Source organism: Gallinula chloropus, assembly GCF_964237585.1.
Source record: "Gallinula chloropus genome assembly, chromosome: 6".
Classification (NCBI taxonomy): Eukaryota; Metazoa; Chordata; class Aves; order Gruiformes; family Rallidae; genus Gallinula; species Gallinula chloropus.
The window spans coordinates 26201063-26214595 of record NC_140091.1 but is presented as its reverse complement, the minus strand read 5'-3'; the positions used below and the strand labels follow the sequence as shown (position 1 = coordinate 26214595).

Genomic DNA, 13533 nt, shown 5'->3' with positions numbered 1-13533 from the left:
CAGACATGGGTTTGCCTGGGAAGGAGGCAGCTGCTGCAGGTGCTGGGGGTGGTGGTGGGGTAACAGGGGGTTTTGTTTGCCTTTCTCCTTGCCACTGCCTGCCTGGATCACCAGCATCGACTGGTTGGCGGGGTGGTGCTGGTGCAGTAGGCTGTGACCTGTGATTCCCTGCGGCACTGCCAATGCCCCCAGCCCCCTGTCACTCCTGGGCAGGTGGCTATGGCTTTTGCTGCTTTCTCTGCTCTGTCCTCTGTCCCAGTGCGAGCTCGGTGGCTCCTGTCTCAGGCCCCTGCCTTTGTGCCACAGGAGTTTTGTGCTTCCCTGGGGATGCAGGTAATTCCCACTGGGAAGGTCCCGTCTGTTCTGCTGCTTGGAGAGCCTGGGAAGGTGCAAAACCTTTTCCTGCCCTGTTAGCAGCGGTGCCCTCAGCCTGGCTGTAGGGATGCCCAGCCCAGTGTCACTTTGCTCCCTGGAGCGTGCCAGCACATCCCAGCAGTGCCACTCCTCAGCGCAGCTGAGCTCCTGCCAAGCTTGTGCTTTTCCAGGGCAGGATGTGCCCCAGTGACAGAGGGGCTCCCCAGGCATTGTAGACCAAAAACCCCTGTGACATCCCCGTACTATTTATTATTCTCAGCAGTGTGTGCTGCTGCTTAGATCCTTTATTTATTGTTTCTTTTGGGAGCATTGCATTTTGATGCCTCAACGCACACGTGCCTGTGCTGGGGCCGGCGGTCCTGCTCCTCCCACCCGGCCTCAGGGACGGGCTGGGAACCTGCTGCTTTCAGTGCCTACGTCTGGGTTCTGCCAGGGGGCTGCAGGCCCGTGGGGAGAGAGGTTTGGAGGGAGAAGCGGCGCTGAGCTTTGGTTGGCTGTGTTTTCTGGAGCTTGCTGGCATGGGAAGACGTCCTGCTCTTGTGAGACTCTGCCTGTGGTTTTGTCCTGGCTCATGACTGAGGGCAGCCTTTGCCATTGCTGATGGGTTTTGTTTGAAGAGTGGAAGAGGGTTAGAAATGTTAAATACAATTTTCCTTAAGATTTGGGGGGGAGGAGGAGGGCTGAGTTTGAAATAAGGCAGGTAATGTATATTTTTGACCTAGTGGGACTGAAATGTCGCTGGTAGCACCGAAGCTAAAAAGGCAGGGGAAGGGGTTCCCCAACTAACAGCCTGCCCCACAGTGGGCTCCCATCTGGGAGAGGATGCTGCATCCAGTGATGCTGTGTGAGCCAGCTCCCCAAAGCCTGCAGGGAAGGGCTGGGGACATGCTTGGGGACTGTGTGCCAGCTGTCAGCCCGGGGAGCTGCTACAGCATTGCTGTGGTGCCAGCCGGCTGTGAGCGCAGGGATGCTGGTGCAGGGATGCTGTGGAATTCATTGCCATCTTTTGGGATGTGCTGGCCAGCTAGAGCCTCAGCACGCTGACTGCTGAGACAGCAGTGCCTGCAGCTCTCTGGGGAGGTGCTGGGTGCTGCCTGGTGCTGGAGTTGGGCTCTGTGCCTGGCCGTAGCCGTGTGCCTGAGCTCTCAGGGCTGCCCCAGCCTGCAGGCAGGCTCTGGCTGAGCCCTGGGACTGTGCCTGGGTTCACCCCTCTGGGCTTCTGCCAGGCTTCCATGCCTGCTCCTTCTCTGATGGCTGGATTTGATGCACTTAATGTGGTTTCATGCATGGGCTTTTGTTGTGGGCATTTCCCCATTGAAACAAACAAACAAAAACAAGTTTGCAAAAATTATTTGCAAAAAAAAATTGCAAATGATGTTTGTAAAAACTTGGAGGCTATTTTGCCTGTTTACAGAAGGGGTGTGTTCCCACTCGGGGTGGAGGTGGTGGGTGAGCACCCCCCTGTGTTGGGTAGCACTGACTGGTGGAGCTGGGGTGCAGGGTTCGTGATGCTTGAGGGAGGGGAGGGGGACAGACGGTGGGTGAGAGCTCCCGTGTGTGGGTCTGGGTTCAGTTTGTGTCCCTGCAGCCGTACTGCTGGGGACCCTGCATGGGAGCCCTTCCTCATGTCCCCCCTTTTGTACTAGCACCCCGTTATCTCAGGGAGGGGCAGCTCATGGAAATGCCCACCCGCACGCTTCCCCCGCGCCCTGAGCCTCTGGGTGTCCCTTCCCCCCCGTCCCCATCCTTGGGCCTCTATTTATTTATTTATTACCTATTATTTATTTAAGTTATTTATTGGTATTTATTGATGGCTGGAAGTTGGGGGGGGTCATTTCTGCTGCATGGCAGGGGCAGCTGGGTCTCCCCCCTGCCCAGCCCCCCTGCGTTCAGGGTGCTGCCCTGTGTTGGAGAGCATCGCTCGGGAGGGATGCTCATTGCACCTGCGCTCCCGTCCCCTTTCAGAGCCAGAGGAGAAAGGAGGGGGAATAATCATGTCAGTGCCCACAGGGAGGAGACCCCACGCTTCCTGCAGAAGCTCGAAGCCCCTGTGCCCCCTCCCCAGGCGCTGTCCTCCCTCCCATGCTCGTCTGTATTTACTGGCCCGTCCTCCTGGCATTTCTCCGTTCGGCTCCTGCTGGATTTGCTGTTGCCAGTTCCTGGAGATGGTGGGGAAAGCCAGGATGTGTGGGAGTCGCTATGGAGAAACGACCAGACCAGGTATTCTGCTGCCACGTGGGGAAAATCGGAAGGAGGAGAAGAGGAAAGCTGGTTTTGCAGAGTGCCTTAAACACAAATGACTTTACCGAGTAGGGGGCTTGGACTTCTGTCTCTGGATGTTACTATCAACTCGAACAAATGTTGCATTTCACTTCTCTGGGATTAAAAGGAAACCACTTGAGCTGTACTGGAACCAAACCTGTGTTGTCTTCGGTCCGTCTGGCTGGCTTGTACCTCTGGGGCCATGGGGGAGCAGGCAGGAATTCACAGGCTTTTGGCTGTCAGCCCCTGCCTGGCTCAGGAGTGGGGTCAGCAGCTGCCCCTGCCGGCTTTAAGCCCCTGGTTCTGGTGATGGGACTTGCTTCCCCTTGTCCTGACTCGCAGGTGGCCTCTCAGGTGTCCCAGGGAGGCTGTGCTCACCCTGCTGTGCCCCTTCCCAGAGGATGCTCAGAGCGGCTTGTGCACACAAAGCTTGGTGTGGGGCCGTGTCCTCAGGCTTCTGGAACATTGGCTGGAAAGCTCTGGGGAAAGGGAGCAGGTGGACCCTTTTCCCTTAGGGAAACCAAATCAAAGTGGGGGCTGTGTGCTGAGGGAACAGCAAGAAACCCAGGAGCTCATGCAGCCCAGCCGTGGGGAACCAGGGAAGCTGCCAAACTAGGTAAGGCTGGAAAAGTACACAGGAAAAACATGTTTCCCCTTGGAAACTGCAGATTCCCCTCCCACTTCTGGCAGAGTACAATGGGGGGGACGGCACAACTTCACCCAGAAACCAGGTGTCTTTGTCTTCTAGGGAAAACAATACTCTGGGATGATGCAGAATTCCATTACAAGGGTTCATTTGGGGAAAAATACCAATACTCACTGTGTAGTTCCTGAAGGGAATTAAACATTAACCCTTTTTTCTTTTCAGTAACTAAAGAGGGAACTCTCAGAAATGCAGCCATGTTTGGGAAGGATTTCCTCAGTAGAGTGGCTGGGCCTGCATGCTGGGATGAAAGACAGTGCTGGCTGGAAGGAGGAGCTGGTGGCTCAGGACATTGTCCGAGGACTGACAGGCCACATCCCAGGTGGATACAGGTGCTGCCCTAGGATTAGGGTCCATGGGATGCATCTCATTGCATCTAGTGTGCTACAATGAGCATCAACCCTACTAATCCCCGCTTGCTGCGGGGCACGTTTCTGCCTTGAGCCAGCCAATTCCTTTACCAGCAGCTCATTTGGAGTGTTGCTGACTGTGCAGGGCAGCGGGACGTGCTGGCAGACAGCCCAGGAGCTGCTCTGCCAGCACATCTCTTTTCCTAGCGTTATATTAAAGCATCACTCAGCTCCTGACAGATCCCTGAGGCTTAGGTGCGGGAGGGCAGGGAGGAGTTCCAGTGGTTTGGATCATTGCCTGCTTGTGCCCTGCACCCCAGGGTCAGGGTCCTACCTGGCCAGGTAGAGGCATGTTCCCTGAGCAGACATCTCCTTCCTCCCCAGGGCTCTGCTGCAAAGCAGGAGCATTATGGCTGCTCTGGGCCCCGCTGCCTTGTCTGACTCGATGCACCCTTAGACAAGCTGCGATTCCAAAGCACCTTCCTTAAGGCAAACCCGAGGGCAGAGTGTGCCACTGCCCCCCCTCCACGTGCATGGGCTGTGTCCCAGCTGCACCACCTGGGGAACAACAGAAATTGTGCTGGTGCTGCTGGCACCAAGGGACACTGTGGGTAGTACTGAAGATCAGTTTATTTCTCTATTCCCTCTTCCATAACACCTGAAAACAATCAGCTTCCAGCAAGAGATAAGAAAGCAGTAAGAGGTGAGATTTGGCTCTGCAGCTCCTCCCTAACACACGGGACCAGATGAAGGTGTTAATGTGTTAGTGCTCCGAAAGGCACGCAGCAGTGGTGGGAGCAGCAGGATGCCTCTCTGGGCCTGGCTGCTGACACCACTCTTCTCACCCTCCCTCTGGGGAAGGCTCTGCAGTGCCATGAGCCCTGGAGCCCTCACTGGTTTGCTAACATCTTTCTCGCAGGGCTGATTCAAGGCAAGAAAACACCCAGGGTTTTAGTTTTGAGGAGATGTGGGGGATGGGGACCACTGATTTAGTACTTCGATGCACCACTGGTGAGTGTAACGGTACGAGGCTGCTGGTGGCAGAGTGTCAGGGAGCAGGGGGAAGGCTCCTGACCCCAAATGACCTGCAGCCCAGCAGGGTGGCTGGGCAGGCTCGCTCACTCGGGCTGCGGGGTGTAACGCAGGTACTTCTTGCCTGACGGGAGGTCCTTCGTGAAGACACCTTTGGGAAAGAGCTTCTTGGCTTCCTCGTCAGGTAAGGTGGGCACAACCATCACGCTGTCACCAGGCTGGGGAGAAAATGGGAAGAGTGAGAGCAGCAGGGGAGCTGGCAGGCTTAGATGCAGGTGAACACTCGGCCCCAGTGCCCCTGGCACATCCCCTGCAGCTCTGCCTGGAGTTGGCAGTGAGGACAGAGCAGGAGCTGCAACAGGTGTGGGTGATGTAGAAAGGGAGAGCTGTGCTGCCCACCAGCTTAGCCAACGGGATCCCACAGCCCAGCACTTCCCCTTGGGACTGCCACAGGATCAGGAGTACTGGGATGGGAACTGGAGCATCTCTATGATGTAGGACAGTGCACAGCTTGCCCAAATTTGCTCATCCATTCCTGTTGCTCAGGCACTGCTGGACAGGTGGTGCTGGCACCCCCTTGGCATGCCAAGCCCAGAGAAAGGTGTGCTTCCCTGGAAGGCGGGCTGGCAGGTGAGTGGGGAGCTTATGTTGCAGAAGACCAGGGTCTTCAGAGGCTCTGCTTTGCCCCAGGAAGGGAAGGTGCAGTTTGTTGTGTGCTCAGCACAAGGATGCTGCTGGTGTTGGGGAGTGGAGACACACAGTGAAGTGTGCTGATACCCCAAGTTACTTGACCTTTGAGGCTTGTGCCCACAGGCCTTCTTTCCAAGATGAAGTGGGTGTCTGGGGCTGTGCTCTGGGAGCCTGGTCCTGCCTAAAACACAGGAGGACTTCTCCAGGACAACCTGTATCAGCAGGAGTGGGACCTCTGGCTCCAGATGGCCAGGCTTCCCCAGTAACAGCTCTCAAAGCCAGCGTCGGGACAGGTTCAGGAGCTCAGCATCTCTGCTGGGCTGAGGAAATGCTGGCTAGCTAAAGCAGCCAGCCTGTGCTGCTTGTTCTTGTCTTGGCTGCCCAAAGTGTTTTGGGGTTTTAAATAATGCTACCGAACAGGGATGGCCACAACTAAGCAATCTGGGCTAGCAATTTTCCCTGAGAACAGGACTTGGTTCTGTATGTGCCAGGTAAAGCAGGGCTGTGCCTGTACTGGCCCTTCCTGGATCAAAGGCAGCAGGGCCGTGGGCTGGCCCAGGGAGGGGTGCCCCATGCTTGCAGCTTTGTGTGGACTTCAGCATGCCAGCACCTGGTAATGCTCTTCCTTATTGCAGGCAGCAAGGGCAGGGACCTGCCCCGGCCCAGAGTTCAAGTACTCACAGCCAGAAGGGCAAGGCCCAGTATCTGCTGGCACCAGGGCGTGAGGGGAAGGGAGGGAGGGAGGTTCTTATGTCTGACTCCAGACTGCAATGGCCATGGGGCTGTTCTAAGTCATTCCTCCAGGACCTCAGAAGCTTTCCCCAACCCATGGGTGCCCCTTTAAGTTGATGTTTCAATGTGTTTTCAGTGCCTGGTGGTGAGCTTTGCTCTCCTCACCTTCCAGTCCACAGGGGTAGCGACCTTCTTGTATGCTGTCAGCTGCAGGGAGTCTACCACCCTCAGGATCTCATCAAAGTTTCTCCCAGTGGTGGCTGGATACAGGATGGAGAGTTTCAGCTTCTTATCCGGGCCAAAAATGAATACCTGAGTGCAGGGAGACAGGGTCAGGGCCAGGCAGAAGATGTCTGTCCAACTGGATCTGCTCAGCCCTGCTCATCTTCCCTTTCCTGGGAGGTGATCTGCTCAATCCCAGGTGTTGGGATAGGGGCCATGCCATGGTGGGGATCTCCTAAAGCAACAAGTGATGCTCAGGCACAGGGAACAGGGTGTTTGCTTTGGGAGCCCCTGCTTCCCATGCCAGCTTGTTTTGCTACTTGAAATGGTTCCTCCCCTTGACCTGTGCCCTTCTAATGCAAGCATGGGAGGGGGAGAGGGAAAGCCCAGCAGATCAAGCACTTTTGTCCCCTCTGTCAGGACATGTGCAGCCAGGATGAGCTGGCAGCAACAGCGAGCTGGAGCTGCTGCCAGTGGGCCAGCACCGCACCAGCCTCTTCCTGCAGCACAGATCTAACCCAAGGAGGGCAACCCAGCTCCTGAAGATGGTCACGTCCACCCAGGTAAGCCGCCCACGTGGTCAAGCCCAGTCCCACGGGCACAGAGCAGGCTGGCAGGCGGTGCCTCCTGCTGAGAAGGCTGCTGTGTGGCTGTGCTGCAGGGCTGGGTACTCACCACACGAGCAGTCAGGGGCATGCCATCCTTGTCCCGCTCGTCCGGGTCCAGCATGCCCAGCGTGACAGCCAGCTCCCGGTTGGCATCGGCAATGATGGGGAAGGGCAGCTTCTCCTCGGGCTGCTCCCCGTTGTAGGCATTGATGTCCTGCAGAGACAAAAACCACTGCTGATTCTGCAAGCTCGTGCTCCCTGTTGTGGGTACTGCCACGGGAGAGGGAGGCCAAGCAGAGGGACCTCCACGCAAGCGTTACATGCGTGGGACAAGCTCCTGCAGCGGGGCCACGCATAAACACCTTCAGCAGCTGCTCTGTAGGAACTTGTGACTTGCCTGGCCCCAAGGTTTGAGGCTGGGACAGGACAGCCAGGGGCTTATGGCCTTCCATGCAGTTTCTCTGCTTCCAGAAACCAGGTGACAAAACAGAGACCTGTGTGCCAGGCCAGACTCGGCCTTGTTCTTAGAGGTTAGTTGCCAGGCTGGCTGTGCTGATGGCCTGTCACACCTCTGGAACTGCCTGTGGAGGTGTTGGTGTCACACCTGAACAGGGCTGTGCTCCAAAGGAATGGTTTCTCTGGTGGCAGAGCAAACCAGTGACTCTACAGCTAACAAAGGTCAAGTGCCAAACACTTCACAGGGCTTCTGCAGGGGACCAGCTCTGTTCAGCAAGCCACTCCTAGCTTGCTGAAAGGCTCCTGACAACACAGTGAAAGTTGGAGGGCAGGTACTGGGCCACTGAACCACAGCTCTGACAGGAGAGAAAACCACCCCTTCCAAGCTCTCCCTCCCTTGTGACCAGGCTTTACGAGGTTGCTCCCTGTGCTAGCCCAAACTCGACTTGCTTCATAGGGAAACTGTTCTGAGCGTCTCTGAGTGCGGTCTGGCCCTGGCCAAAACATTCCCAGTTTTCCTTGTAGTCTGCAGTACCACTTGTATGGGTCACGCTGAGCCACAGCAGGGCTGGGAGGAGCCTGTGCAAGGCAGCACAAGCAGAGCAGCTGCCAGTATAAAAGCAAGTTTAATCCAAGGTTTCCACCTTGGAATGGAGCTGCCTGTTCCTTCCATCCTCTTTATGCTACAAGGGGACAAAACTGATTCTGGCACCGCTGTGAGCCTCCCACGTGCTGCTCTGGCACGTTATCAGCTCAGCTGGTAATATGAATCTGCAAGTCTCTTGGCCTTTCCCAGGCTCTGAACGTGGGGAACAGGCTGAGTCCTGCTCAGAGGGGACTCAGGGAGGGCAGGGTTGGAAATGCTGCCCTTTGGCACTGCCCACTGCAGCCTGGGAGCATGACAGCATCAGCAAAAGCAGGCAGGCCCTGCACTGCTTCTGAGCCCTCCTAGGCTGACAAAAAGGGGGTGAAATCCTGCCCAGGGCTGCTCAGGATGCTGCAGGCAGGTCAAGCGGTGCACATGTGGCAAGATGTTTCCTTTCCAGCTTTCATCTTCGCTTGTTTTCTCCCCCAGGCTTTCTGAGTCAGCGCTGTGCTGCAAAAAGGGGCTGTTTTATCTTGGCTGGGTCATGGTCAGGCCTGCCTTGGAGGGAAGGAGTCAGTTCTGTTCTCCTGCAGACCTGCCTCGCCAAAGCAGGGCAGGGAAGGAAGGCGTTGCTGGGGAGGTCAACCCAAGTGAAATGCTTCTGAATGCCTCACAGAGTCACAGGATGCTGTAGATGATGGTCAGACAGTGACACCCCCCCACACACCATCCCGTCTCCAGAGTGGGGGCTGGAGGATGAAAGGAGAAGCTGAGAAGCAACAGCCAAATCCTATGGACTGAAACTCATTCCAAAGTGCATGTAATTTTGTGGCCTGAGGATCTCTGCACAACACAGCCTCATGAACCCCACCCTGTTTTGCAACAAGACACCCAAGAGTCACTCACTTCCCTAAGAATATTTATTTCCAGAGTCCAAGCTGAGACCAGGCATCACTGGAATGATTTATTCACCCCTGACTCTTGGTCAAGGTGAAGAGGCCAGAGAGAGCACTGAAACCTCCGCTGACTCGCGCAGCGTGTGCCATCAGCCTTGCTTAAGGAGCTCACACATCCAGCTGATCCTTGGAGAAGCCAAGCATGGACTGGGGAGGTAGGAGAGTGGGATCAATCCCTGGCTGAGCTACCAGCTTGTTCTGGCTCCCAGAGCAAGCCTTGGGGCCTTGGCTGGGGACAGCTAAGAACAGGCTGTGACCTCTTTGGCTGGCAAAGCAGAGCTGAACAAAGTGACATAAGAATCACTGCAGGACTTCAGCCGCCCCTCCTGCCCGCTTGCTTCCCCACAGACTGTGCTCCAGATAGAAACAGCTTCATCCCCTCACTACTGACAGGAGCTTCATCCAAAGAGAAAGCATAGGTACATAAAGGAATATGCTGCACAGAGAGGTCTGACCAAAATTTTGCTCGCTCCTAGGACTTCTCTCTAAGTTAAGATCTAGTGAAGGGAATTGCACCCTCTCCATCTCAGTCTAGCACAGAAGCCTCCTGCCAAAGCTTGCTATCTTCTGCAAGCTTTTTTCTCCCCATGGTGGGGCAGGAGAATCTCAGGGGCACTGCTCCCGGTCTCAGACTTGTGGCAAGCCCCAGTGCTTGCCTTTAGTGCTCTGTGTTACCTGAAGTAACTCTCTGCTTTGTGAAGGACAAAGTGAAAGGATCACATGTATGGGGGAGGTCTAAAAGCAGAACAATCGCATCATTTGTCCTCTCTTATGTCCACCACAATGTGTGCACGCTCCATTCACTGCTCCTCCATGCTCCCTGCATGGCTCATGGCATCACAGCCTGACCTGTCCTCCCATTCCCAGGCTAAGGAGCCCCCCCCAAGTTGTTCTGTACTGAAGCACAACTGCCTAAATCTGGACAGCTTTCTTCCCCCTCAGCACCTTTTCTTGTTCCCCTGTAGTCTGCAAGATGGGTGATTTCAAACGCCAGCTGCATGGAAGACTCCAGTCTGCTATGGATTTACCCTCTCCAGCTGGATCTTTGGCTCTGGAGGACTTTCATGGTTTTCTTTTTGACAGGTGCTGAGCTGACACTTCCAAACCGCGGCCTCTGCGGCCTCTCCCAGCCTGACAGAAAGCTCACCACAGCTTGGGCTCCTGCCCCGTGCCTGTCTCTCTGCCTGTTCTGCAAGGTTTCCCCAACGTGCTCCCTGGCCTCCCATCAGTCAGCACTGAGAGGCTGTTCTGCAACTTCTGCTGGTTTCACCTGAGGCTGCACTGAATAATTCCCCAGCATCAGCAAAGTCAGCTCACTGCTCCTCTCTTCTCCAGACTACCCGAGTGTGCTGAACCCCATGTGTCCTGGCAGACCCATGAGGGAGCTCGCTGCTTCCCTCCCTTCACACAACTTACTGCTTTCTCCTGTCTGCCTGCAGCAAAGAGCTTGTCCTTCACAAAGCTTCTTGGAAAACTGTTGAAAAGCTTCTTGGAAATCTGAGGATTCTGTAGACTGCAGTCAGCAGCACCCTACAGTCACTCACCAGGCTTTAGCTGACCAGGAGATGAGACTCCCCCACAAAAGCACGACCTAAACTTTCTGTTGTCTTTAATGGGATGTTACCTGCTAATTTGACTGGTGGTTTCAGTCGGTTTGGACAGCACAGAAATCTCATTTACTGGTGTGGGATGTGTATACTGTTTTTTTCCAGGCGCTTCTCAGGCTTGGTCAGACATTGGCCATGCACCGCTCAGGTACAAAGGCCAATTTAAGCAATAAGGCAATCAAGTGATTTCTAGAGCCAGGAATGCTTTAGAAACAACACCTGAGCAGGAACATTTCTCACCTTTACCTCTTACTGCATGCATGTCTCACCCTTGGAAAGCGCACGAGAACATTCCCGATGTTAAAAGCGAAGAAAGAGGCAGGATCTTCCCCCCAGGGATTTTTAATCTCCGGCCACAGCTGCCCGAAATGCTCATTTTACACCCCTACAGAGCACCTACGAGCCCTGGAGTCCTGCTCCCTGGCAGAACACCATTGCTGAGTTTGCACCAGCAGCTTTTCATTAGTTCCTTTTAGCAAGCTGTTTCGTTCCCAGCTTTGTTTATACTCCCTCTTGATGCTTTTATATAACAGCCTCCTGTTTGTGGTTTTATGTTTAACATGCCCCTGTCTGTTCTCTGTTTTCTTTTTGCTGCCTGGGCATGAGTCGCACCCTTTGAAGACAGCCTGTTCACTTCTGATGCCTCCTTTCCTCTCCTGTTTTATTACAGAACTTTCTGAGACCTCTGTGGATAGATTACCTCCCTGTGAGCTTTTGACACCGCCTTTCTCAGGTGTTTTACCCTTTCAGTTATTGGTAGGAGAGCAGCAATCCTGTTTTCCTCTGGTTTCAAAGCATCAGTGCCCTGAATTTTGTGGGTGGATCCGACCCACATTTCAGCACCTGCTCCCCTACGTGCTTTGGGGTTCACGATTCGTAGTTCCAAGCCTGAGCTCTGTTCTGTGCAAGGCTTTTCCCCCTGGCAGGTTCCCTCCCACGCAGGAGCCTCCCAGGCTCCTTACCTTGCTCCAGGAGAGGTGGTCTTGGACGCTGTCGATGGAGAGGGCGATCATCTTGACATTGCGCTTGCTGAACTCGGGCGCCAGCTTCGCCGCCCGGCCAAGCTCGGTGGTGCAGACGGGCGTGAAGTCCCGCGGGTGGGAGAAGAGGATGCCCCATCTGAAAGGCAAGAGCAGGAGGTGGCGTTGGGGCAGGATGTCCCAGTTCGTACTGCGGGCCAGAGGCCATTCAGCCCACGCTGCACAGGCTCGTGTGGTAACACCTCGTGGCTCTGAGTGGATATCTTCTCCTGGGAACTCTTCCTTCCCTGTCGTTAGGAGGCTTCAAGAGCGGACTCACATTCACCATGCTCTGAGAATCTCCCCGTGCCTCGCTCCCCCTCTCCCTCCAGGATCCCCCACTGGCTGCTGGAATAGCCCATGGTTCCTGACACCGTGTCACATGAGGAAGTTTGGAGGGGTCTCCCCAGAGATGACACGTGTGATGCCAACCTGCTATCCAGGTTACTGCAAAGACCATTACCCACTTACAAGGCTCTTCACTGTACTGTATTCCTCAGCAAGCACTGTGGGGAGAAACACCCGTGTCTGTCGTGCAACTTAAAAGGAGGGAACAGGACCAAACCGTAACCTAATTGCTGCTGTGAGCTGCCAAATGTACTTAATGAAAAAACCAAGCATTAATCAGCTACTGGGGGAGGTCAGAAGTTAATATCACATGACTATAGTTACAACAACACTATGACCTCATGTTCGCCCCTCACTTCTCAAGAGTGGATTTCGCAGTCTGTAGAGCAGGCAAATACAAGCCACCCCACTTCACAGGTAAGGCAACCAGCAACAAGACAGGGGCTTATGGTCAAACAGCTCCCAGGGATTTCCAGATGCTAACACAAAGCCAGCCTCAGCACTCAGGATTCCCTGCCAGGGACCTGGCGCAGCATTTCTCAGCTTGACATCCCCAGGGCTTACTGCACTGCTCCTCACCTGGCCCCCAGGGCTCAGCAAATCCAGCTGCACGCTGCAGCAGCATCTGGGGAAAGCCCTGCCTTCAGAGATGTGGGGACTGAGCTGGAGGGATGAAGGCAGCACCCTGCTGCTGCCTCGGTTTGCCATGAAGTTACGAGGCAGCTAGCAGGCTGCTGACGCTACGAGTCTCTTTACAGAGTCAGTACAGTACTCCAACAAACAGCCCAAGAAGAAGGAGGCTAAGAAAGCTGCTGTGGGGGCTGTGAGGCTGGAACAGCCAGTTTGAAGAAGCCCTGCAGCTTGTTTTCTTGCTAAAAGGGTTCCTTCTCCCTCCCCCCGCCCCCCCCCCATCTGCCACAGTTCACCCTGCTGACAGAAGGAAGCAAATGCTGATTCAAGGCTGCCAAGCACTGCCGGGTGCGGGGCCGGGGTGCCCGGTGCCAGCACCCTCCTGCCTAGTGCCAGCCACGGGCTTTGCGGGAAGCAGCTCCCGGCAGCATCTGGCTTTTCACTTCGGGCTCAAACCGGCCGGCGGCCCGGTGCCACCCCTCCCCGGGCTTGGGCCCCCTCGCAGGGACGGTACGAGGCACGGGAGCTGCCCCTCCGGGCCCGGCCCGGCCGAAGCGCTGCCCTGCCAAGCCTGGCGCTGCCCTCCCCGGCGCGCTGCCCTTTTCAGAGCGCCTCTCCCCCCAGCCCCACGGGCTCGGCCCGGCCCCGGGCGGGAGGCGGCTCTGCCCTTTCCCTGTTCCCCCGGGACACGGCAGCGCCCGGCCGGCCGGGCAGAGCCGCCAGCGCTGCCCCGGCGCCCGCTCCGATCTCCCCTCAGGCGCCCGGCCGGCGTGGCGCGGCCGCTCAGCGCCCCCCGCCCGGGTACTCACGAGTCTCCCAGGAAGTCGTGGAAGCGGATGCGGCCCTGCGTGGTGTCCGCCTCGAAGTTGGGCGCCTCGTCCCCCAGCAGCAGGCCCGGCATGGCTGCGCGCCGCCTCCGCCCGCCACTCCGCTCGCTGTCGGGCTGCGCTCTGCGCA

The 13533-nt window shown here is 56.1% G+C and overlaps 1 protein-coding gene across 1 annotated transcript; it reads right to left on the bottom strand.

Moving 5' to 3' along the window:
- Positions 1 to 4300: 4300 nt before the first annotated feature.
- On the bottom strand, positions 4301 to 13518 carry PRDX6 (peroxiredoxin 6). Its single transcript, XM_084266083.1, has 5 exons — positions 13386 to 13518; positions 11542 to 11698; positions 7042 to 7188; positions 6310 to 6456; positions 4301 to 4940 (listed from the first exon to the last, which is right to left on the bottom strand). Exons 1-5 carry the CDS (start codon positions 13475 to 13477, stop codon positions 4809 to 4811), a joined length of 675 nt encoding a protein of 224 aa, XP_084122209.1. The 5' UTR covers positions 13478 to 13518; the 3' UTR covers positions 4301 to 4808.
- Between the last annotated feature and the right edge of the window lie 15 nt (positions 13519 to 13533).

Bases quoted from the DNA above. Each gene is read 5' to 3' on its own strand.
- PRDX6 (XM_084266083.1), bottom strand. From the start codon at position 13,477: ATGCCGGGCCTGCTGCTGGGGGACGAGGCGCCCAACTTCGAGGCGGAC. The intron at 11,699-13,385 runs GTGAGTACCCGG...CTTGCCTTTCAG, and splicing joins CACGACTTCCTGGGAGACTC to ATGGGGCATCCTCTTCTCCC. The intron at 7,189-11,541 runs GTAAGGAGCCTG...TTGTCTCTGCAG, and splicing joins ACCACCTCTCCTGGAGCAAG to GACATCAATGCCTACAACGG.